General features: G+C 35.3%; 1 protein-coding gene and 1 pseudogene across 1 annotated transcript; one reads left to right on the top strand and one right to left on the bottom strand.

Moving 5' to 3' along the window:
• Window positions 1–1,578: 1,578 nt before the first annotated feature.
• LOC121451346 lies at window positions 1,579–2,598 on the bottom strand (annotated as a pseudogene).
• Window positions 2,599–18,548: 15,950 nt separating this feature from the next.
• LOC121451584 (putative gustatory receptor clone PTE38) lies at window positions 18,549–19,487 on the top strand. The gene has a single exon (XM_041657255.1). It carries the CDS (start codon window positions 18,549–18,551, stop codon window positions 19,485–19,487), a length of 939 nt encoding a protein of 312 aa, XP_041513189.1.
• Window positions 19,488–26,497: the final 7,010 nt, after the last annotated feature.

Below are 26,497 nucleotides of genomic sequence, written 5' to 3' on the forward strand. Positions count from 1 at the left end.
CTGTCATGTATTTCATATATATATATATATATATATATATATATATATATATATATATATTTCCATATATGTGTATATGCATATATACATACACAATGACACACATAAATGAAATATCATTGCAGAGTAGGTGACATTTCTGACCTGGCCACATCTAAGCATACAGTCTGAAAACCCAACAGTACTCAAAGTTTCTTTCCCCAGGGAGTTTGTATGATATAAGCAACTCCTTCCTTTGCTAGTATCCCAGAGAAATATTGTATATCTTTCATTACTCTCAAGGTACTAGCCATATTTACAGATAAGTAACTAATTTGTACATATGCTTGCACAATCTGGTTATATCAAAAGATACCACAAGTAATTCAATATGTATTACAAAAGAAAATGGTATTATAAATACTGACTGCTGTGCAGATATGTGCCTAGGCCCTTATTGAAACTAAGGAAATGTAAATTTTTTTCCCAGAGAGGGTGATAAACAATATCAATACTTTATCTGAGTTAGATGGACATTCATGTTATAAAATACTTTTATGATGATTTACTTATTAGATTAACATTGTACTTGCTAATTAGAGTGAAACCCTCTTCATGAGTGGGTTATACTATAATTATAAGCATCCTTGCTGTGACCTGTAGTATTGCTATGTAATAATGATTCAATATTCAGTTCTTTGCAGGAGGTAATAACAAGATAATATGCATTCTAAGGGTCAGAAAATGACAGAAATTGGTGCCTTGAAAGAAAGCAACAGGAAGTAAAAAAAGATGGATTTTGATGGGAATAATCTTCTGAATTTACCAAAAATTTCTACTTTGCAGAACAATGTCACTAAGCTTTCAAATATCTCAGATGGTAGACAAACAATCCACCTATCTCTAGATTGCAGTGTTTGCCAAGAGCAGCAAAAATCCTAATTACTAGCAAGGTTGAAGTAAACATAAGTATCAAATGTTCATATTATTTTCTCTGTGTGCACCTTGCATTTTCTGAGTCTATAATTATTATATTGTTTTTAAAACATTTGGAACCAAGATGTGCATGATTTTTCTGTAGAATTTGAGTCATTTAAGATAGGAAAATGGTAGAATCGGGAATTTATACTTAAGTCACAGAAATGCTCCCAATTCAGCTAAATTTTAATAATCTTAATACACTCATTAATATTTGCATGCATACTTGCCAGAATCTGCTTTTGCTATCCTTATTTGAGGTGAATAAAAGTGTATTGCTTTAAAGTTACTCAACAGTAACTGACTTAAACTTAATATTAAATAGTTCATATATTTTGATACACACATTCTTATATTCTACTTTAATGCGTGCATATATATCATACTCATGAATGCATACAAGTGTAACTTTAAAATTAATTACATATATATCGGTAGTACATCTCACTGAATCTAGAGCCCCTATGTCTGTCTTTGCTTATATGTAGTAAGAAGACAAATTGTATCTAGAAATTTAAAGGAATGGGTCAAACATCTGAGACCTAGATATAGTAGCATAGTCAGAAAACACAGACAAGAAGAGATATAAATTATATTATGTTTCATCTAATCATTTAAATTCTACAGTAGAGGAAGAAATATGCATTCTAACTCACAAGATATACTATCAATGTGACTTACTCTGTACAGTGAAGTCCAAAGCCAAAAAATAATCTGCTAATGATTCAGTTTCCTCAATGCTTCCATTATATCGCTATTCCTTAGACTATAGATAAAGGGGTTCATCATTTGAGGGACCACAGTGTACATCAGTGAAGCCATTGCAGTACTTCTTGTTGAAATAGTCAGAGCAGAGCTAATGTAAACCCCCAGAGCTGTACCATAGAACAATGACAAAACTGCTAGATGAGAGACACAAGTAGAAAAAGCTTTGTACCTTCCTTTCAATGACGATATTCTCATTACTGAAGAGACAATTTTTACATAAGAGAAAATTATTCCAGAGATTGGAACACCACCAAAGATGAATGTTGAAAGATATATCAGAATGTTATTGATTAGGGTATCTGAGCAGGCAAGTTTGATTACCTGAGCAAGTTCACAGTAGATTAGGGGGCTTTCCATATTTGTGCAGAAGGACAACCTCAATAACATCAGACCAAGCAGGAGAGAGTTTTCAAGGCTAATAACCAGACACAATATAATTAGCCAAACACAGAGGCTAGCATTCATGATGACTGTGTACCTCAGAGGGTGACAAATGGCCACATATCGATCATAGGACATCACAGCAAGGAGACAGTTTTCTAAGGAAGCAAATTCTAAAATAAAACAGACTTGAGTGAGGCAGCCTGTATAGGTGATGGTCTGATCCCGTGTTTGCATGTTAACCAGAAGCTTTGGAATAGTAGTTGAACTTAGACATATGTCAACAAATGAAAGATTAGAGAGAAAAAAATACATGGGAGTATGGAGGTGGTGGTCCAAACTCACAACCATGATGATGAGTAGGTTTCCAAGGACAGTGACCAGATAGATGCAGAGAAAGAAGCTGAATATGAGTGGTAGCACAGCTGGATCATCTGTTAGTCCCGCAAGAAAGAACTGTAGGGCATCTGTTTGATTTCTACCCTCCATGTTGTTGATGAATCTGATGGAAATACTGAGTTAATTAAAATACAATATCCACCACCAGACACTTTAGCAGTTCTCAGAAACATCTCCAAAGTAAATGTAAGAAAAATAACATTCTTAACCATTTTCCACTCTTATTTATTACTATTTTTTGATGTTGGTTGGGGGAAGTCCGTGTTTAAACAACTCATCCAAATGTTGTAGTTAAGTATCAAATCTACAGAAAACAAAAATTTAACATAAAAACATTTATATAATATTGTTAACCCAGGTATTTACTTAAATATTTTCTTCTAGTTTCTCTTTCTACTCCATTTGATAAAACAAATTATTTTACTAAAATTAGTTTTTGAAAAGTTCCTGTTGGGGAACAATGTACAACTACCAATTTCAGTCCCATTACTTTCACCACCACTTAATAACCCTCTTACTGCCTACATATTCTCCCTTTTACTTCCATGTCTTTTTTTTTTTTTTGTATGTGTGCAAGTCAACTTCAGCAGCCATGGCTTCAACCATGAGCACAGAAGCACAAGAATAACCACAAAAACAGACTTTTAAAATTAACATAAACTTTACTCTACACATTGTACCAAACCTGAGGGTAAAGATCAACCTATTAGTAATTGATTATCAATCTGAATGATTCCATGCATTATAAAAATGTTGACAATAAAATTATATATCATTTTTAAATAATGTTTTCCAAAATTTTGTCTAACTTGGTGATACAGGAATGTCCTAGAAAATGTAAAATATTTTTTTAATTTATTTATTTATTAAAGATTTCTGTCTCTTCCCCGCCACCGCCTCCCATTTCCCTCCCCCTCCCCCAATTAAGTCCTCCCCCCCAGCCCGAAAAGCAATCAGGGTTCCCTGTCCTGTGGGAAGTCCAAGGAACCACCACCTCCATCCAGGTCTAGTAAGTTGAGCATCCAAACTGCCTAGGCTCCCACAAAGCCAGTGCGTGCAGTAGGATCAGAAACCCATTGCCATTGTTCTTGAGCTCTCAGTAGTCCTCATTGTCCGCTATGTTCAGCGAGTCCGGTTTTATCCCAGGCTTTTCCAGACCCAGGCCAGCTGGTTTTGGTGAGTTCCCAGTAGAACATCCCCATTGTCTCAGTGTGTGGGTGCACCCCTCGTGAAAATGTAAAATATTTTACATTGCCTTATAATTTATTTTATCTGACTGAACCCTCAGAAAAGGAGAGGTTGAGGAGGTTCATGGGAGCTTGACTTATCCGGAAAGTCAGAACTAGCCCCTTTAAGAAGGGAGGCTTCCTGTTCTAGAGGTCACACCTTCTCCCAGAATATTTTAAATACTGCAAAACCATCCCCACAGACTAGTAATGGAGGAAGGTGTCCAAAAGATGAACACCTAGATGCCTACATAAAGTGTGACCCAGAGTTTCTAGGTGGACTCCAACCTGCAGAGGTCCTCCATCTTCCAGCTGTTTGCTTTAATAAAATATATCATTCTTTTTTTCTTTTACACCCTTTGGCTAATACTTCTTTCTTCCAAACTAATCAGTTTCTTTGTGTGCAGGATCCTCCCATGTGTACTCAATGATCAAGCAAGTAACAGATACTTTGTTTTTTCTGCCTCTGATCTCTAACCATTATTTGTGTCTGGATCCTAAATAGTTCCACTTTAAACCTAGCATGGCTGCTTTAGCATTCTGCCTCAAGATCTGTAGCCACTACTCTGTATTTAAGACCTGAAGGATCTATCTCTGTTTTGATTCTCTGGGCAGTGTTGGTCATTATTTTGATCCCTATCTGAGACCTGTATTTTTCACTTTCTGTCAAGACAGTCTGCTGGTGGCTGATTCTTTCATATCCCTGATCCTAATATCTAACTATCAATCTAGCACCTCACACCTCAATTCTCATCTAATTTTGTCTTTGTTAAAGTACATACAAGTCTTTGTTTGTCACAGAGAATAAACTATGTTACTTCTACATTGCCACCAAATACCTCCATAAAGAGGTTGCATCTTGAAATAAAATGGATAGTTGATGCTCATTTAATATCTTCATCCATGTGCTTTAGGCTGATGAGAAGCCAAAGACAATGGCACGGGGTTTTGATCCTACTTAATGTGATGGCTTTGTGGGAGCCTAGCCAGTTTGGATGTTCACCTTCCTAGATATGGACGGAGGGGGGAGGACCTAGGACTTACCACAGGGCAGGGAACCCTGACTGCTCTTTGGACTGGAGAGGGATGGGGAGAGGAGTGGGGGGAGGGGGAGAAGGGTGGGAGGAGGGGGAGGGAAATGGGAGGCTGGAAGGAGGCGGAAACTTGGTTTTTTTTTCCTTTTCTCAATTAAAAAAAAGAAAAAATATCAAACATACCCAAATAATCAAAAGCTTTTAAAATTTATTTTTATTTCTGTAATATTTTCTTTCTAAATAAAAACTCTGAAATTTTACTCATATATTCTGAGTAACTGAAAGCTACAGAAGAAATTTGTTTCAGCAGGTGAGTATCATACACCAAAATAGATTTTAGCAAGCATTATAAAATGCTGCACATATATATATATATATATAAGACTCACATGAAAATAAATTTAATTGTTGGAGAGCTTGTACAATGTTTTAATTCATATTCTCTCTTTCTCTCTCTAAAAATATTATTTTAATAAGACTATAAAAGACCTATTATTTTTATTGAAAAGGAGATTTAATGGGAAAATAATTAAATGAACACACTTCTAAAGAGACATATAAAAACAAAAAACATATTGTTATTTGGGAAACCTAAATATTTCATCCTACACTTTGATGTAATTGCTAGTTTTGATACACTTTTAGGTATGTCACTGTAGAACAGAGAGGATGTAACAGAAAACTTACTGAGACAGATATATGGCTCACTATGTACAACTGGTTGTAATGTAAGCTTGACCCTTTAGGTTTGTTCACTAGAAGCTGAAATGGAAGGAAAGAAATAAGTCACTAAAATTATTATCCAGCCTCCTGTGAGCAATATAGCATGCACACTTTAATTTACTAAATGGTAAAGAAAATTATTTAAAATCAATTTTAGCATTTTGTAATGTCAGACTTCCCAACTCTGATTGTGATACAAACTTTAGCTCACATCTTCTGAATATATATATATATATATATATATGTTATAGAATAAGAAATGTGATGATCTAATCACATTTAAATGTGATATAAGCACATTAAAATGTGTTCAACTAGTAAGTTTATGTAATCATGTTAAACTATGTAGACTTACAATTATAAAGGCTTACAAATTGAATCTTTACAATAAATTACTTCAGGGCTATAATTAAACAACATTTTATGTCATACAGTGCTGAACCATGACCTGTCATGGTGCCATCATTTACTACTTGCTTTACCATTGTCTTATTCTGCTCATATGGTATTAACCGTTACTAAGAAAGAAAATATCAAGAAAAATCAATATGCTGGAAAAGTGGAGAAAAGAAAAAAGAAAGACAATATTTTCTTCATGATAAATATAATATCAGGAAAACATTTAAGTTCTAAAAACTGTTTTTGGAATAGCACTCATTTGGAATATAACGAAAGAAGCACCATTAAAGCTAGACACACAAATGTCAATCTTACATGACTACCACTTTTAAATACTTTCCCTTTTTGCTGATTCTAGTAACACTTTCAAACATGAACAAATTAACTTAGAACAAATAATCCAATAGGTTTCATGGGGAGAAGCATTAACTTAAACACTTACCTGTATATTTATTAAGGAAATATGATATGTCCTTGGTAAATAAAGGTATGAGTATATGATTTGTGGATAAGAAAAGATCTCTAGATGAAGGCATTTTCATTATAGCCTGACAAAAAGAGTATTTATGAGTAAACTTTGTCTCCTAGAGTATCTCCATCCCCAGAGACACAATTTCCAACAGTCATCATTATCGTGCTATATTATCATGCTATTACTGAAAGTGCATATTCTTCAAGACCAAAAGTAAAGAGTTGAATGCAGTACAAATGTTATTTTGTCCCTTGAGACATGTTTACATTATAAAATTCCCACTACTTTGCCTATTCATATTCATTTCAGTGATCTTGCTTACATGGTACATATACTAAGTTAAATGGATTCTTTATATTTATAAATAAAATAATTCATCCATTGAATAATGAGCCCAGACAATCAGTTTTTACTATAGCTTTAAAAATATATCTCATCTTAGAAATTCTGAATAATAGAAATATAATAATCAGGTTTTATGTTATAAATTTGCAAATTTTCTTTCTTCTAAAATAGTACCAAGTGTTGTTGCTGAACTCTAATTTTTAGTATATTTTGTAGGAAACAATATAATTTTCTAAGGTCTGACTACTGCATGCAAACTTTAGCCTTACTGACTGGTGTTCATGGTACTAAAAGTACTCTGAATGCTACAGAAGGGAAAAGAAACCAAGAGCTTGTATTCAACCATACTATTTATTTTAGTGAGCTTTATTACATTGAGGCAAATGTGTCACAAATATTATGAGAGTAACAAACCACTCTATGCTTAGATTTAAGACTCACTTCATCAAATGGGGCACATACATCACATTATTTTGATAGTAAAGATTCTGAGGCTAGGTAAGCTATGGGGTTAAGAGAAGTTAATTATTTTGGTTATGCTAAAGGAACATAGAAAAATAACCTCTAATGACATTCTGCTACACCCAGAGATCAGTGTCTATATTACCCATTGTCATAGAAAATTCCTATTACAATATATGGAAATTAACACAGAGACACAGAATGAACAGGGTTCACAGTGAGAGACTTTAAAACAGTACTTAAATGGGATTTCTTAATTAACTCATCCACTCAGAACTTAAGAAGCTATTCAGAAGTAGAGGCAGAGAAAGAGTAAGAGCTAGGGGAGATGAATGGTATCATAAAAACAGTGTCTTCCAGTTACAGGATATTTGATCACACTGTGTGAAAAATATTTTACTGCTTTACCTCACCTTCCTAAAGCATGTTCTTTTGGTTTAATAAAGAGTTGAAAGATTAGTAGCTAGGCAGGAGAGGTTAGGTGAGATTTATGGGCAGAAACAGCAACACTGGGAAAGAATCAGAAATGTGGGAGTTTGCCAGTGAGACACCCAGATAGGGTAGATATGGACTATTTTCTCTGAATTTGTCAAATACAAGTGAACTAGACATTGTTTATGTACTTATTGACTGTATATATTGTATACAGTCATTGTACTTATTGTATATATTTTTTTCTTATATTAGTTATAGCCCTCTTTTGTATTTAAGACAAAAAGGGAAATATAGTGGCATTTCATTTGTATTTTCATAAATAAAACTTGCCTAAAGATCAGAAAAGTAAAAAAGTCACCATGGCCAGCCTTACAGACCTGGCAGCAATAACCCACACCTTTAATCCCAATAGCCATACTATCTTGCCATAGAAACCAGGTGGTAGTGGTACACTCCTTAATCCCAGAACTATGGAGGATTATAAAACAGGAAGAGACAGCTCTCATTCACAGTCTCATTCTGAGATTTCTGGAGACGGGATTGCCATTTTAGACTGAGATCAAGGTAAGAGTCAGTGGCAGGCTGTTTTGCATTTCTGACATTCAAGTTGAATCCCAATTTCTGTCTCTGAGTTTTTATTAATTGTGCTCAGTGTCCTTTGCCTTACAGAAGTTTTAGGAGGTCCATTTTATTGACTGTTGCTCTCAGTAACTGTGCTACTGGTGTTATCATTAGGAAAAGGTCTTATGTGCCAATGCATTTAGGCTACTCCCCACTTTCTATTCTGTGAGGTTCAGTGTGGCTGGACTTACACTGAAGTTTTTGATCCACTTGCACTTGAATTTCATGCATGGAGAAAATATGGATCTATTAGCATTCTTCTACATGTTACCATTCAGCTATGCAAGCACAGTTTGTTGAAGATACTTTTTGTCCATTGTATAATTGTAACTTCTTTCTCAAAAATACAGTGTTCATATATGTGTGGGTTAATACCAAGATCTTCAATTCAATTTCATTTTTTCACCTGTCTTTTCTATGCCAATCCCAAGCTGTTTTCTTTATTATAGCTCTATTATGGATCTTTATTCATTAATGGTTATCACAACACACAGAGGGGACTCCCACATCACATCCCCTTTTCTGTTTAAATAATAAAGGAAGGTTTTAACTTTAACATCATAAAATTACATATAACAAAACAGGTATCAAGGAAGAATTACAGTTACAATATTTCTATTTACTTTATCTTTTTTCATAACTAAGGGAAACTGTAATTGTAACTATCTATTCTTCAACTCCCTCAAAAACTCAAGAAAGATATAATATTACGTAAGTAAATAGGAAGTATCTTGTAAGCAACTTCAAAAACTCTAGAAATGACAGAGACATCTTGCTTCTTGGAAAGTTACACAAAGTTTCTCTGTACCACTGGGATATCCAGTCTTTAGCCCACAAACCCATAGTATCCAGCAGTCTTTTTCATAAAGCAGGAAATTTCAAAGACAGTTTAGTCACTTTCTTCTGTATCCTGCAGAATGTCTCACAGACTCTTTCATGAAGAAGAAACCCTGAAGGATCATCTCACCTTTAGGCAAGTTCAGCAGTTGTTTCTCTACAGTTCCTGCATGTCCAGTGAAACAGAGACTAACTTGACTATTATAGATGACTCTTTCTTAAGTATACATTACATTTTTAATTTAATTTAAGTATACATTACATTTTTAAATGAACTACACAAACACAATACCTTAACCAAGGGCAGAAATATACATATACAACAAATTTTACCTTAAATTTGTATGAATAAACCAAGATCCATACCAAAACAAATTATACATATCTCTATCATATCCCCCTTTAAGTATAAGCAAACATTTATAGACAATATTTGGGAATATGGGCATAGTTTTATTCAAACTGCTTCCTGCTGTTTGGGATCACTGTTCATGGTGTATCCTGTGTACTAGGTTCATCTCTGTCAGCAGTTAGGGGAAGTAATTTTTTGAAGGTGTTCATGGTGACCTTTCAGGTGGTCTTGGTACATCAAACCTCTATCCAAACTAATCAAAAAGCAGAGAAAGAACACTCAAATTAACAAGCTCAGAAAAGAAAAGGGGGACATAACATCAGACACTGAGGAAATTCAGAGAAACATTAGGTCTTACTACAACGGCCTATATGCTACAAAGTTAGAAAATGTAAAAGAAATGGACTTGTTTTTAGATAAATACAATATACCAAAATTAAATCAAGACCAGGTGAACAAGTGGCTTCATTCAACAAATTGACACCAACATGACCAACTAAAATCCACTTAAAACCTGAGAGAACTTGGGAAGGAATTCTAGACAAAACAAAACAAAAAAAAAAAAACAGAGTTAATCATGGCTTAATGCCATGGCTCCTTTAAGAGAAGTTTTCCTGATTCAGTGGTAACAACAACAACAAACAAAGCCACATGGGTTTAAAATTGTGGCTTCCTGGGTCACATTGCCCGTGCAAACTCTGGCTCCTTCAGGAGGCCAAGTATGTACATGGGGTTTGTGGATAGTGTGCTGCAAGTTACTTGGCAGCAGAATGGGACAACTGGTTATTAGAGTTGAGGTGGTGAGGATGGTTCACACCCAGAAGACTCAGAGACATGTTAAATTGGGTGGAACAAGCAGGCAGGGTCATATTTGCCATAGCAATGCTAGCGCTTAGGTTTTTAAGAAGTACTTAGAATTTTTAGGAGTCCTGGTCATAAAAGAATTACAGATACACAATAAAGACAAATTCAGATGTAAAAGAACTTTAAATGGGTCACAGTGTTACTTAAATGTATGGAGGCTTGGGAGAGAAAAGAAAAAGACTATAGGACAGTTATAAAAGAAGTAAATTTTTTAAATAAAGTATTTAAAGAGACATTACAGAATGCCATAGATCAAAGGAGTAAAGAAAAATAAGATACATAAAGACTGAAAATAGAGAGTTTGGATTATGCATATTATTGTGTTTCCTTTCAATACTTTGACTATGAAGGAGCTAAGTACAGAGAGACATTTCATTGTATGGGATGCTAAGTTATACCAATATAAAGGTATCTTGATTTCAAAAATTTGAGTCAAAGAATATGCTGCTTTGAAAAAGAGGTTCTTCTTTTGTTTGCACAGACCAATATGGTTTAATGGACCAAGACCACCTGAAAGGTCACCATAAACACCTTCAAAAAATTACTTCCCAAGTGGGCTGGTATCTTAAAGTCTATTGGCTGAAGAAGTAAAAGGAACTCCCACAACACCTCCCCCTTTTGTTAAAGTAAGAGAGTTCCAAACTCAACACAAAACAATATAACTAGGAACAGATATTAAGTATAAGATTAGAATTACAATCAGCATAAACAATATTAAGCAAGGAACATATGCTAAATGTTTTGATAAATATTCTATCCTATGAAGTCTAAGTCTTGTATTGGAAATGGCTTGGTTAGATCATAAGTGGATGCTAACTATGACTATCTAATCTTTAACCCTATCAAAGGCCTGTGAAGTAATAAGAGCGGCGGGTCTGCGTTCCCAGCACCCCGGCCGCCTGCCCGGCTAGCTTATGCTCCGAAATAACAACACACAAACTGTATTCATTTAATCACTGCTTGGCCCATTCTCTTCTAGGCTAATTCTCACATATTAATTTAGCCCATTTCTAATCATCTGTGTGTAGCACCCCAAGGTGCGCTTACCGGGAAGATTCTAGCCTACATCCATCCTGGGTCGGAGCTTCATCCCGGGAGCGGGGCATGGCGTCTCTCTCAGGCGTCTGCTCCCGAGAGGAAAGCGGTCGAGTCTCTGAGCTCACTTCCTCTTCCTCCCAGCATTTTGTTCTGTTTACTCCTCCCACCTATCCTCTAACCAATAAAATGGGCCAGGGCAGTGCCTTTATTAGCCAATGACCTTCCTCCATCAGGCCTGAGCAGGCAGGAAGTATAATCAAGTAGCTTCCAAAGTGAGCAAAATATGACAGAGACAACTAGCTACCTGGGCAATCACCCAAAGTCTCATTTGCAATGTTGAAGCAACCAACTTGGGCTAAGGCCTAGAATAACTGAAAGACCATTTTTAAAGGAGATAATTTTTTTAAACCATCTTACCCTGTCTTGGCAATAGTTGACAGTCCTGTTTATTCATTTTTGGATACTGTATATCTTGTCGGTGGTTGAGGCATGGGTATTTCTTTGCCCAAAGGCCAGTTTTTGTCAAGAAGAAAAGAGGCTCCAATTGGAGTGTCTTTGGTGCTCAACATTCTCTCAGGAATAGATTGGTGCTGCCAGGAGCAATCATGTCTCATGTCAACAAAATCCTAAGTTAATTAACTGCCATGTTCTACAGATCCTTGAAATGGTTGAAGATTTCCTATCTAGACAGAATACAGTCTCTATATATTTAAAGAACCTAATTGATCTGACTGTATGTACAACAAACATGAACAACTATTGACCTATAACAATTAATACCTGTATAACTTAAAAACTAAAACTTCATGTTAGAATATCATTGAAGGAAGTCAAAACAGAATAGAAGGAACTCAAACAGAATAGAAACTTGGATGCAGGAGCTCATACAGAGGTGATAGAGGGCTGCTGCTGCCTGTCTTGCTCCCTATGGTTTCCTCATTCTGATTTCATATGAACCCAGGACATTAGTCTCAGGTAGAGCACCAACCACAATGGTCTGGGCTCTTTACAATTAACAGTAATTATGAAAATGCAATGCAACTTTATGGATACATTTTCTTAATTGAGGTGATCCTTCTCAGATGACTTTAGCTTGTAATAAGTTGACATAAAACTATTCTGCACAGCAATATAGCTGGATCCTAATGTATTTGTATCCCAGTTTCTTGAAGAATTGTTATACTGATTTACAAACTGGTTCTACCACTGTATAACCATCTCTTGATTTACAATCATTCTTTTCTCATTTCACTTATCAGATAATTTGTACCTCATTGTTCCCTCACTGTAGCTCCCCATCCATTACCATGGCAATTTTTTATGTTTACTTTCCTGGTTGTTTCATTAATCATATATATATATATATATATATATATATATATATATATATATATTCTCACATTTGAAAGTTTATACCTAAGAGTCCATGACAAGATAGAACATTTTTCAATGTTTTTCTTTTCATCTGAGTTGCCTCAATCAATATGATCTTTTATCAATGCATATGTTTATCTACAATATTCTTAATATACTTATTGTTTACAGCTAAATGGTATTCTTTAGTGCATGCATATTATATTTTCATTAGTTATTCATTAGTTAAATTATTTTAAGTTGTTTCAAAATATAGACTGTTAATAATAAGCATGGCTAAAAATGTAGCTATGGAGTAAGATATCAAGTGTTGGGGCACATCCTAAGGATAGTTATAGATGGATCATATGCAGATATATTTTTAGACTGGTCTTAAATGATTTCTATAATTGCTGCACTGTTTTGCAATTCTAACAACAGTAAATGAGGATCTCATTTTCCTTGAAACTTTTCCAGAACTTTTGTCTTTGACATTCTCACCAGAGTAAGATGAAGTCCAAAAGTTGAACTGATTTGTGTTTCTAAAATTGTTAGAAATGATAAAATATTTTAAGATATTTATTAATCATTCTTTTTCTTCTTTTGACAACTCTTTTGTCTTTTTCTTGGGCAACTTTTAAATAGGTTTTGTGTCTGTTTCTTTGTTTGAGGTTTTTTAGTTCTTTATACATTCTAGATATCAGCATTCCATCAGATATATAGTGGACAAAGAATTTTTCTTTCCTTGTGCTTCCTCTCTAATCAGGTGACTATTCTTTGTTGTGCAGGAGATTTCTAGATTTATGAAATTTCATGTGTCAAATGTTGGGCTTTATTCTTGCAGATAGAAAATCCTATTAATTAGTAAGTCCTTTATTACACCTCTATCATATGAGGTATAAGATACAGCCTATATTACCTTTTAGAATTTTCTCTTTTTTTTGGCTTTTTGAGACAGGGTTTCTTTGTGTAGCTTTGGTGCCTGTCCTGGAACTAACTTTCATAGACCTAGCTGCCCTTGAACTCACAGAGATTCACCTGGCTCTGCCTCCTGAGTGCTGGGATTAAAGGCATCTGCCATCACAGTCTGGGTTATTTTAGTATTTCAGGCTTCACATTTAGGTCTTTGATGCACTTAGGTTTTGTACAAGGAGATAGGGATAAATTTCACTTGTCTCAATGTGGATATCCAGTTTATATAACACAATTTGTTGAAGATTCTTTCTTTTCTTCAGTTTAAGTTTTTGGCATCTATGTAAAATAGCAAAGAGCTGAGGTTATGTTTACTTGCACTTTATTATTCAATTCCATCTTTCTGCATGTCTGTTTTCTGTCAATACCCAGTTTTTATTACTGTAACTCTATTATGTATCTTCAGGTCTTAAATAATAATATTTCTAGTATTATTTTATGGGTAAAGATTATTTTGACTATCTTGGGTCCTTTGTTGTTTCATATGAATTTTAGAATATTCTTTTCTATTTATGTGATGAATAAAATGGGATTTTCATTGAAATTTCATTGAATCTACAAATAACTTTTGTCCTGGCTAGTTTTATATCAACCTGAAAGAATCTGCCAGTCTCTGCTTTCCTAGTGCTGGGATTAAAGGTGTGACCCTCCTTACCAAACTCTAAGCTTTTCTTTAGTTCATTTTCACCAGTTGGGAAGTTAGCTCAATAGGATCTAGATGTGAGGCCACCACTCCCTTTATTCCATATCTTAATCCTTTCATCTCTTGTACACAGAATTTAGAATCTGTACATCTCTTGTACACAGATTCTATTTCACTTACTGGTACATTTTCTCCTTAAATTTTTCATTTTGTAATCCACCCTCCCTAGATTGCCCCATTTCTTATAAATCTTCATTCGAGTTACCATTAATATCCACATGACAGATTCTATACCAGGCTATTTTGAGATTTCTTCTGTTAGTGTAATTACTCTAAAATGTTTTATTTTAACCTCAGACAGTCTCTTCTGAAAAGGGAAAAAGGCAGCCACTTTTTTCAATAAAATACCACAAGAATGATCTGACAACATACTAAAATTCTTCTTTTCTAAAAGCTTTGCACTGAGCCACTGACAATCCAAAGGATTGTTAGCACTTCAGTCTTTCACGCTCCTACTACTATGGCCAAAACAACCAATGGTTAAAATATTCCACTCCCTTCATAAACCAAAGTACTAGGTCCAAATTCTTCCAGAAACCACAGACATATCACAGCAGTACCTCAGTCCCTGGTAGTAACTTCTGTTTTAGTTAAAGGTTTTATTGGTGTGAAGACACCAAGACACTGTGACCATGTGAACTCTTATATGGAAAATATTTGAGAGGATTCACTTATAGTTTCAGATGTTCAATTCATTGTCATCATGGTAAGATGCTTAATGGCATACTGGCAGAGGCTGTGATCAAGAATATCCAGGAGTATATAGCTTATAGGGTGGTGTAGGAGGGTCATCTGTCTATGTGCTACTTTTATTGGTTAATAAAAAAACTGTTTTAGTTTTTTGATAGGGCAGAATTTAGATAGGTGGAGTAGACTGAACAGAATGTTGGGAGAAATAAATCAGAGTCATGCAGATGCCATGGTTCTCCTCTCCGAGATGGACGTAGGTTACACTCATCCCGATAAGCCACAGTCACATGGTGATACACAGATTTATTAAAAATAGGTTAATTAAGATGTGAGAGTTAGCCAAGAAGAGGCTAGATATAATGGACCAGGTAGTGTTTAAATAAATACAGTTTCTGTGTAATTATTTCAAGGGTAAGCTAGCCGGGATCTGGGTGGGAAAGCAGCCCACCGTTCATTCTTACTATAGTAGGAAACAGGAATTGGACCAACTCAGTGAGGGAAGCTTGAGCAAAAGAGATCCCAAAGTCTGCCCCCACAGAGACCCACTTTCTCCAAAAAGGTCCCAACTCCTAATAGTGTCACTACTTTGGGGGGGGGACATTTTCTTTTGAACCATGACAGTGGATAAATCTTATGAATGATGTCCGCATTCTATTTGCAAGCATTTTACTAAATTTCTGAGTATGTTCACCATGGATATTGACTTGTAGTTTTCTTTATTTGTGTGTCTTTTCCTGATTTTGCTACTAAAAGGATACCTTGTTATTAGATGGAATTTATGATTGCTTTTTCTATTTCTATTTTATTTCATATGTTAAAAACTATTGTCTGTAGATATTTGATGATCTAATATAATTCTGCTGTTAACCTATCTGACCTTGACTTCTTTATTGTTGGATGACTTTTATTACTATTTTATATGTCTTCACTTGTTTGGAGGGTCTGTATAGGTTGACTTCTTCACGGTTTAATGTTAGAGTCAATCCCAATGATCTCTTCTAAATTCCAGGGCAACCTTTCAAGAGATGGTATAACCTTTAACCATCCCACATCAATCATTAATCAAGAAAATATTCACAGACATGCCCACAGTCAATCATTGAGAAAATTTTTGATTGAGTCTCAGTTTTTCCAACTGATGCTAATTTATCTCCACTTCATAGAAACAGTGCATGCCCCTCCATGTAAAGTATATACATATACCTAAAATAGGAGTCCGTTTCTGTACCTGGTTCAATCATCTTCAGAGAGGCTTCTTCTGGTAGTTGATAGGAGCAGATGTAGAAACTCATAGACAAAAAGTAGAAAATAATAGAGCCCAAATTGGAAATATGTTCACTGCGTCCTTTCCCTGGAAGCTCAATAAACTCTGTGGAAGAAGGGTAGGAGACAGAAGGGTTGAAGACAACAGAAGAACACAGGCTACAGAATCAAGTAAGCAGGACATTTAGGAGCTCATAGAGGAGACTGAAGTGGCAATCAAGGAGGCTACATGGATCTATACTAGGTCCTCTGCATATATGTTATGGTTTGTTAACTTGGTGATTTTGTGGGAGTCCTTACAGTGGGTGTGGGTATATCTCTGACTCTTTTGCCTTCTGTTGCCAGTCTTTTCTTCCTATTATATTGTCTCTCTCAATCCTGTTATGAAGGTTTATGCCTGGTATTATTGTGTCATGTTCAGCTGTGTTCCATTGATACTCCTTGGTAACTTTTCTGAAGGTAAATTGAAGAGTGAAACTTAGAGAAAGTGAGGTGAAGGAAACTGGGAGAAATGGAGGTAGAGAAAGTTGTAGAGAGGATGTATTGTCGAAGAAAAGAATAAGTAAATATATCACAATAAAAATAGAAATCATACAGGTGGTGGTGGTGCATGCCTTTAATCCCAGAGCTAGGGAGGCAATTGCAGGCAGATCTCTGTGAGTTTGAAGCCAGCAGGTCTACAGGAGCTAGTTTCAGGACAGGCTCCAAAGCTACAGAGAAACACTGTCCTAAAAAAAATTACACACACACACACACACACACACACACACACACACACACACATATATATATATATATATATATATATATATATATGTATATATACATACATATATACATATACATATGCATATATTCTTCCAAATCCAATTCTTTTTAAAGTTTTGAATATTTACACTTTATTTTTGTTTATTAATTTTACAAATCAATCTCACTTCTTTTTCTCTCTCCTTATTTCACTACCCCTACCATCCTATCACACCACTACCAATCCACTCCTTGGAGATATTTTGGCCTTTCTCCCATGGGGAGTCAACAAACTCTTTCATCATTGCATTGAGGCTTGACCAAGTCCTTCCTCTGTTGTGTTTAGTTATCACTCTATAGGAAATGAGCTCCAAAAAGCCAGTTCTTTCATGTATTAAATATGGATTCTGGACCTACTTCCAGTATCCTGATCCACCCACTGTCACCTGCATTCAGGGATTCTAGTTCAGTCCTATGCAGATTGCACGGCTGTCAATCTGGAGTCAGTGAGCTGTCACTAGCTTGGGTCAGTTGTTTCTGTGGGTTTCCCCATCATGGTCTTGACGCCTTTGCTAATATTATCACTCCTCTCTCTCTTTGATGCTACTCCAGTAAGAGAAGTAAGATTCATTACAGAAATATTATTAATAATTTTGAATGAAAAGTCAGTATTTTGCATAATCAGAAGAAATGGTAAGAACAAAATGAAAACACAGCCTTGGGAATTGTTTAAGAAACTGAGAAAGCTGAATTCTTCCCTTCAGCATTTACAGGCATTAAGGATTTGAACACCTGGGATTACAGTGGCATTTCCATAATGAGTACTATTAAAAGCCTTGAATATTGGGCCACAGGGACACAAAGACTGTAGATGTATGTCTGTGATCTCTTTAGTTTTATTATACCAGTCATGAATGAATATCTAAGCTGTTTCCTAAAAATCATCCTTTTAAATGAAGAATCAGCTGACCCTTTGATTTTTTATGACCTTCACAAGTGTACATCTATAATCAACATTCAGGTGAGATGTTTATCATATTTCTTCTTTAATCTAATGAGACATCTGAAGTCCATATGAGTATGTATGGGCTATTAGCTGAATTTTTCATGTGGAAAGACTATAGTAAAATTTCTTACCAATATCTGTTATCCACCTGACACATGCTTATTCATATATCCACTAAAGCAAATCAGCCTGCATTCTAGTGGTCTCATGTTCTATACAAAAGCAGCACCAATTTCCTGTTTAACAAACCCATGTTTCTATTAGCAAACATGATGTCTGTTACTTAATACTGCAAATTTTGCTTTAATTATTGTTTCTACATTAGGGAGGATTTCATTCAAGGATTATTTGCTAGAGATTTTGTAATCAAGTTTCAGAGAATACATGGATTAATGAAAGAAATTTAATTATTAACAGATTTGCAGTCTAGAATTCAAAGAACAAGCTTATGAAGTTGATGGTACCTTTACAACTTCCTTTTCTTCTAGATTACTCAAAAACATGGGATCTGTCAACCAAACAGCTATTTCAGAATTCATTCTTCTGGGACTTAGTGAAGACCCAGCTCTGCAGCCTTTTATCTTCAGCCTCTTCCTGTTCATATATCTAATTACCACCTTAGGAAATCTGCTCATCATCCTGGCTGTGAAGTCTGACTCTCAACTACATACTCCCATGTATTTCTTTCTTTCCAACTTGTCTTTTAATGACATCTGTTTAATCACAACCACAATCCCAAATATGTTGGTCAATATCCAATCTCAGGATAAGACCATCACATACACAGGATGCCTCTCTCAGGTCTGTCTCATCTTGAATTTTGCTGGCATAGAAAACTGTCTTCTTGCAGTGATGGCCTATGACCGCTATGTTGCTATCTGTCACCCTCTGAAGTACACAGTTATCATGGATTCACATTTCTGTGTGATGTCGCTTCTCTGTTCTCTGTTCTTTAGTGTTACACATGCTTTATTCCACACTCTGATGATGCTGGTGCTGTCTTTCTGCACAGAAACAGAAATCCCCCACTTCTTCTGTGAGCTGGCTCAGATCATCAAACTTGCCTGTTCTGATAATTTCATCAATTATCTGCTTGTATACACGGTGTCTGTTGTGTTTTTTGGTATTCCTGTTTTGGGGATCCTTTTGTCTTATATTCACATTGTATCCTCTGTTTTAAAAATGTCGTCCTTGGGAGGAAAGTATAAAGCCTTTTCAACATGTGGGTCTCATTTGTCAGTTGTGTCCCTGTTCTATGGCACAGGCTTTGGAGTACACATTAGCTCTGCATTTACTGACTCTCCAAGGAAGACTGTAGTGGCTTCAGTTATGTACACTGTGGTCACTCAGATGCTAAATCCCTTTATCTATAGCTTGAGGAACAAAGACATGAAAAAAGCCTTCAGGAAAGTAATTAGTAGGATAACATCTCTTTTATAATATGTCATCATTATATCAAATACTTTAGAGTAAGAAAAATTTACCAAGCACTCTACATCAAGATGCTTGATATCTATCATATAAAACTTATATAACAAGTGTCACACATAATAATAATGTACGTTTTACCTTATTTTGAAACCAGGCATCCCTATATGTCTATCTCAGTGATTTAATATATGCTTTTCTAAAGAAAATGTATCTCTTGAGATCTTAACGTACTCACTCATAAGTGGTTTTTAAACATAAAACAAAGAAAACCAGCCCACAAATCATAATCCCAGAGAACTTAGACAACAATGAGTACACTAAGAGAGACATGCATAGAAATAATCTACATGGGAAGAAGAAAAAGACAAGATCTCCTGTGTAAATTGGGAGTATGGGGACCTTGGGGGAGGGTTGGAAGGGATGGGAAAGACAGGGAGGGGAGCAGAGAAAAATGTAGAACTCAATAAAGTGATTAAAATGATATGTTTACACTTCTGTTTTAATTTTATCAAAACCATTTTGTGCAATGCCTTAGAAGTAGATATAGTATAGACATTATCTTCCATCAAAATTTTAGTAATATTTGAGAATGATTTCATCTGATTTCACAGTTAAATCCTTATGTAGTGAACTATGGATTTATCTATATAGCATCAAAGAATTGAATTTTCATACACCAAGAAGCAAAGCTGTTAATTTTAAAGTAATTTTTATTAATTTTTAAAATTAAAATACTATTAAATTATTTTATATATATATTTATATTTATATATATATTTATATACGAGTATATCAGTCGATAGATAGATGATTAATAAATAAATAGATATATAGATAACCTGTTCAGTCTCTGTAATAGTCCTTGTATTACATAATTTCATGACTGAATCCAAGGCATTAGACAATGAATGGAGTGGTCTCTTCTTTGGAAAAAAAATGATTTCTCTTCCCCTCAGTGTACTTTAGCTGCCTCTAGTCATTTTTCTATGGTTGAGAACCTCTGAGATTTTACCAATTCCATTTTAGCATGCCTGTTGATATCATCCTTCTTCAGGTCATTATTAAGCAAGCAATATTAATGTCATGTTTAAGCAAGTCATCCTGTTTATCATCACATTTCTCATATTTCTAGGGAATACAGTCTCATAGCAATTTCTGTGTTCCACTGTTTCTAAGACTTTTTGTGCCATATCTTCCACAGTGATTCCCTAGCCTTAGGTGTAGGATTTAATCTGTAGATATATGAAGTGGGGGCTAACATTCTCTACATTTTGATGAATTTTGCTTTTTTATGCCTACATTCGTTGCAAAAGCATTTTCTATAATGAAGGGCTGAGGGTTATTTGAACTATTATGTGAATATAAGGATAAATATTGATGACTCAGTAAATATTTTTATTAAGTAAAGTGGTGGGTTTAGGCTATCCTTTAAGGTCCTGACCTCAGTAGTTTTGGGTAGTAGGCTAGGTTTTCAGTAAGAAGAATTACCTCCCTCTCATTGGGTAGAAAAATAAGTAACATTTTTTGTTCTGAAGCAACCATATATGTCATATTGTGATTTTTTAATGCTAAGATTATTCTAATTAGCAAGAAAAGGCTCAAGACATTTTTGAGGCACATTAATTTGTGCCCTGAAAAATGCTTTAATTTGTAAAGATAATAAATCTCAAATTAATAAAATCAAGCAAATAGGAAAGTTACCTTCTATTTTACATCAAGGAAAAGATTGTTTTGAAGAAATCATTAAGTTTTATTCAATCCTTTATTGAATGCACTCAATTCAATTCAACAATTAGCTATTTTCCAGACCATTAAGTAATTGTAGTAAAAAGAGTCACAATGGAACTTGGTGCCATAGATGGATCATTGAGCAGATTTTCCTGTGCCCTTGATAGTTAATGTCTCATTCCATAATACATAAAGACACAGAGAATGAGTACCTGTAGATTCATTCCAGGTTAATATGGTTTGATGGATCAAGATCCCCTGAAAAGTCATTGTGAACATGCCACAATAGATTTTACCCAATAAATGGCAGGAAGTAGTTGGGAGAGAACAACACCCAAATTTCCAAATATTGTTTATAAAGGGGGATATGCTATACATTTACATTCAAAGGGGGATATGCTATAGAGATTTGCATTGGTATGGATCTTGATTTATTAATACAAATTTAAAGTCATTTTGTTATATGTATATTTCTGCTCTCAAGGAACTGTGTTTGTACATCTCATTTAAAAAATGTAATGTAGAATTAAGAAATATAGGTTAATAGATATCATCTGTAACAGTCAAGCTTGTAGTCATGCTAGTTTTTCTAGACATATAGAGATATATTTTAGTTAGATATGTGATCTTCAAATATTTCAGAGAGCTTCAGTTTATGACAGTTAAAATGTTTAATGACTTAGGACTTTTTCATGATAATGAGAAACATCCACTTCTGGCCCAGGAAGCTTGGCATTGAAGAGGTGCCTTATGGATTTTGCTAGTCATTGGTCAAGAAGTACTCTTTCCTGGACTGCTTGATAGTATGCTATGTAAACAGGACATGCAGGACCCACAGAGAAATGACTGCTAAACTTGCCTAAAGGTGAGATGGTCCTTCAGGGTTCCTGTTTCATGAAAGAGTCTGCTAGACATTCTGCAGTACACTGAAGAAATTGACTGAAAAACTGCTAATATAGGCAGGACTGTCTTTGAAATTTCTTGCTTCATAAAACTCTACTAGATATTATAGGCCTATAGGCTGAGGATGGATGGTCCAATGGTACAGAAGAACTTTGGGCAAAAGTCCAGACAATATGATGTCTCTGACGATTCTAGAGATTTGGAAGTTGCTTACAATGCACTTCCTATTTACTTAGGTAATACTATATCCTTCTGGAGTATTTGATGGAGTCAAAGAATATATAGATATAGTTTTCCTTACTTATTATATAATATGAAGTAGATATAAATATTGTAGCTGTAATTCTTGCTTGATGTCTGTTTTGTTATATCTAATTTTTCTGTGTTAAAGTTAAAACTGTCCTTTTTATTTAAAGAGAAAAGGGGAGGTGATATGTGATTCCACTCTGTATGGTATGAATACCATTGATTAATAAAGAAACTAGGCCTATGATAAGGTAGAATAGAGCTAGGTGGGGAAAACTAAACTGAATGCTGGAAGAAAGGAGGCAGAGTCAAGGAGAAATCATGGAGCCACCGCCAGAGATAGACATGCTGAAACCTTACTGGTAGGCCAGAAGCATCATGGTAAAGTATAAAATAATGGAGATGGGTTAATTATAAATGTAAGAGCTAGTTAGCAATATGTTTAAGTAATTGCCCAAATAACAATTACATTAACAGTTCTGTAAGGTTATTTTGGGAGTCTGGGCAGCTGGGAAACGAACAAGCAGCCTTCTTACAACACACATACATGGATGTCGTGAGATATTTGTACACTGTATGAAGTTGTATGGTTATGACTATGTAATAAAAAGCTGAAAGGCAATAGCTATGCAGGAGGTATAATTAGAACTTTTGGGCATAGAGAGGAAGTAGGAAGTAGGCATGGATATGATCATATTTTGTAAGAGGTGTGGAGGTATGTGTACTCATAGATTAAAGGAACTTGGAACACTAAACACACATGTTTCTTCCTTCAAGAAAAGAAAAGCATGACCTGATATAATGCAGAAGGCAAGGAGCAGATTGCTTAATAGCCTGGCAATCTTTGGAGTATTGAACCCTTCTCAAAATCTGTATTATAAGCTTGTTTATCTCATTTAATCTATAGAAATTTATGGAGGAGTCATGTGTAATTTACAAAGAGTTTCGATGTTTCACTTCAGATCCTTATTTAGTTTACTTTTTTCTAGAAAATTTATGTACGCTTTATTGTACACCTGACATTGAGTTACTTACCAATAGGAAAGTTTTACCAAATTGTGCTGTGTTAAAATATGCCTGAAATAAATTAGTTTGTTTTATTTTAACAAAACTTTGAACCAAGACTGACTACTGAGCTGTATTGAACTTAGATGCCTACTTGTATCCCATGGATTATCACTCTGCTGACTGTAGATGTTGGAGAGACTTCCCATACAATATTTCATTTTATGCATGAATAAAATTCTCAAAAGTAAAAAAAGAAAAAAATCAAGTATAGTTTGCCATTTTTTCCACAAGCAAAATTGAATATACTTGGCATTAACAATGACACCATAAAAAAATTGAGATTATAATGTGAATACAATAATCTTGATTTTTTTCCTTTTTCTTGTTTATGTACTACAGTGTTTAATCTTTGAACATATATTAACAACTATTAAATATGAATCCACAACAAAGGATAAGATTCATGTAGCTAAAGCAACAAAGAAGTTTTAGTTTTGAAATTACGTAGGAAATATTATAGATTTGAGAAAAACAGATTCTAGAATGAAGTTCAGATTGAAATGTGCTTATACGTTGTCTTACTTAGGACTTATAGAAGACATTGTTAATAGGAACTTTTAATTCATTTTGTAAAGTCTGGCTTCAAACCCACTATATAATTACAGGAAAGGAATATCAATAATTAGACCTTCAACATTCTTAATATTCTCGTTATTCAAGATGTAGATAACTAGATAGAGTATTTGAGGAGTCCTGATATACATTGTTTCTTTTTTATTATTTTTTTCATTTTTTTAATTAAAAATTTCCACCCCCTCCTCACCTCCCATTTCCCTACCCCTCCCACATTCCTCCTTCCCCTGTCTCTCAAGTCCAAAGAGCAGTCAGGGTTCCCTGTCCTGTGGGAAGTCCAAGGTCCAGCCCTCTCCATCCAGGTCTAGGAAGGTGAGCATCCAAACAGACTAGGTTCCCACAAAGCCAGTACATGCAGTAGGATCAAAACCCAGTGCCATTGTCCTTGGCTTCTCATCAGCCCTCATTGTCCGCCATGTTCAGAGAGTCCGGTTTTATCTGATGGTTTTTCAGTCCCAGTCACGCTGGCCTTGGTGAGCTCCCATTAGATCAGCCCCACCGTCTCAGTGGGTGGGTGAACCCCTCGCAATCCTGACTTCCTTGATCATGTTCTCCCTCCTTCTGTTCCTCATTTGGACCTTGGGAGTTCAGTCCAGTGCTCCAATGTGGGTCTCTGTCTCTATCTCCACCCATCACCAGATGAAGGTTCTATGGTGGTATTCAAGATATTCATCAGTGTGGCTATAGGATCTGGCCATTTCATCTCCTCAGCTGCCCAAGTACTAGCTGGGGACATCTCATTGGAACCTGAGTCTCTTGCCAACCCTAAAATGGCTCCCTTAATTAAGAAATATACTTCCCAGCTCCCATATCCACCCTTCCTTCATCCCAACCATCCCATTCACCCAAGATCTCCCCATCCTCCCCTTCTCACTTTTCTCTCCTCATCACCCCTTACCCCCATCCTACCCCACCCCCAAGATCCCAATTTTTGGCCGGCAATCTTGTCTACTTCCAATATCCAAGAGGATAACTATATGTTTTTCTTTGGGTTCACCTTCTTTTTTAGCTTCTCTAGGATCACAAATTATAGGCTCAATGTCCTTTATTTATGGCTAGAAACCAATTATGAGTGAGTACATCCCATGTTCATCTTTTGGGATGTGGGTTACCTCACTCAGGATAGTGTTTTCTATTTCCATCCATTTGCATGCAAAATTCAAGATGTCATTGTTTTTTACCGCTGAGTAGTACTTTAATATGTATATATTCCACACTTTCTTCACCCATTCTTCCATTGAAGGTCATCTAGGTTGTTTCCAGGTTCTGGCTATGACAAATAATGCTGCTATGAACATAGTTGAACAAATGCTTTTGTAGTATGATAGGGCATCTTTTGGGTATATTCCCAAGAGTGGTATTGCTGGATCCTGGTGTAGGTTGATCCCGAATTTCCTGAGAAACTGCCACACTGCTTTCCAAAGTGGTTGCACAAGTTTGCATCCCCACCAGCAATGGATGAGGGTACCCCTTACTCCACATCCTCTCCAGCAAAGGCTATCATTGGTGTTTTTGATTTTAGCCATTCTGACAGGTGTAAGATGATATCTCAAAGTTGTTTTGATTTGCATTTCCCTGATCCCTAAGGAGGTTGAGCATGACCTTAAGTGTCTTTTTGCCATATACATTGTTTCTAACAGCACATTTTTCAAAAGAAGAGTTAGTAACTGGATAAATAATGTATACAATAAAACCTATTTCATAAAACAAGGTTATCACTAAGGGGTAAGAACCATAGGTAGAATGGGCCTTATACATTCCCTGTGATGATGGCATTTTCAAAGCAGAGGAGACAATTTTAATATAAGCTAGAATAATACCTGTCTTAGGTATTAAGATAAAATAAGATACCCACTATATACCAAAATGTTATTGATCCCACATTGGTCCCACAGCAGCCCAGATCCAGGTCCTGAGACAAAGAAGGGGCTTTGATGTGAAGAAATGAATTGTTAAACCACCAGATAAGTTTCACACAAGTGAACAGCCCCTAATTGTTCCAGTCACCTTTATTTATACATAAAACAAGCATGGCATGTCTTTCCATTCTAACATATAAGTTTTATGCATCCTCCAATATCAACCTACAGCAAAAACAAATATTTCAAATATGTATTATTTTTCCTCCAAACTTCTACACTAAAAACACTTTTATATCAAAAACAACACTTATCCTTTTTCTAGTCTGGGAAATATTTAGGCAGGTATATTCTTTCATTACAAAACTAAAAGATGATTGATGTAGGCATACCTTTTGAAGAACAACAATCTTATTAACAACTTAACATAGCATATTTCCAGAAATCGGGGCCATCTCCCTCCAAATCTCTCAGCACTGAGTCAGAACAGTTCCTGAGGTCTGGAGTGGCATCTGGTATCCCCAGACAAGAAAGCTGAGAACCAAAGAATTTTAAAAGAAAATATTAGAAAAAAAATGGAGTTTTTTGAGAATTATCAATTCTGTTCCATGTTCCATGCATGGTTGACAAACTAACATTAAA

This window comes from Microtus oregoni, unplaced genomic scaffold, assembly GCF_018167655.1.
Source record: "Microtus oregoni isolate MIOR12 unplaced genomic scaffold, Mior012 000008F_ref0000371, whole genome shotgun sequence".
Taxonomy (NCBI): Eukaryota; Metazoa; Chordata; class Mammalia; order Rodentia; family Cricetidae; genus Microtus; species Microtus oregoni.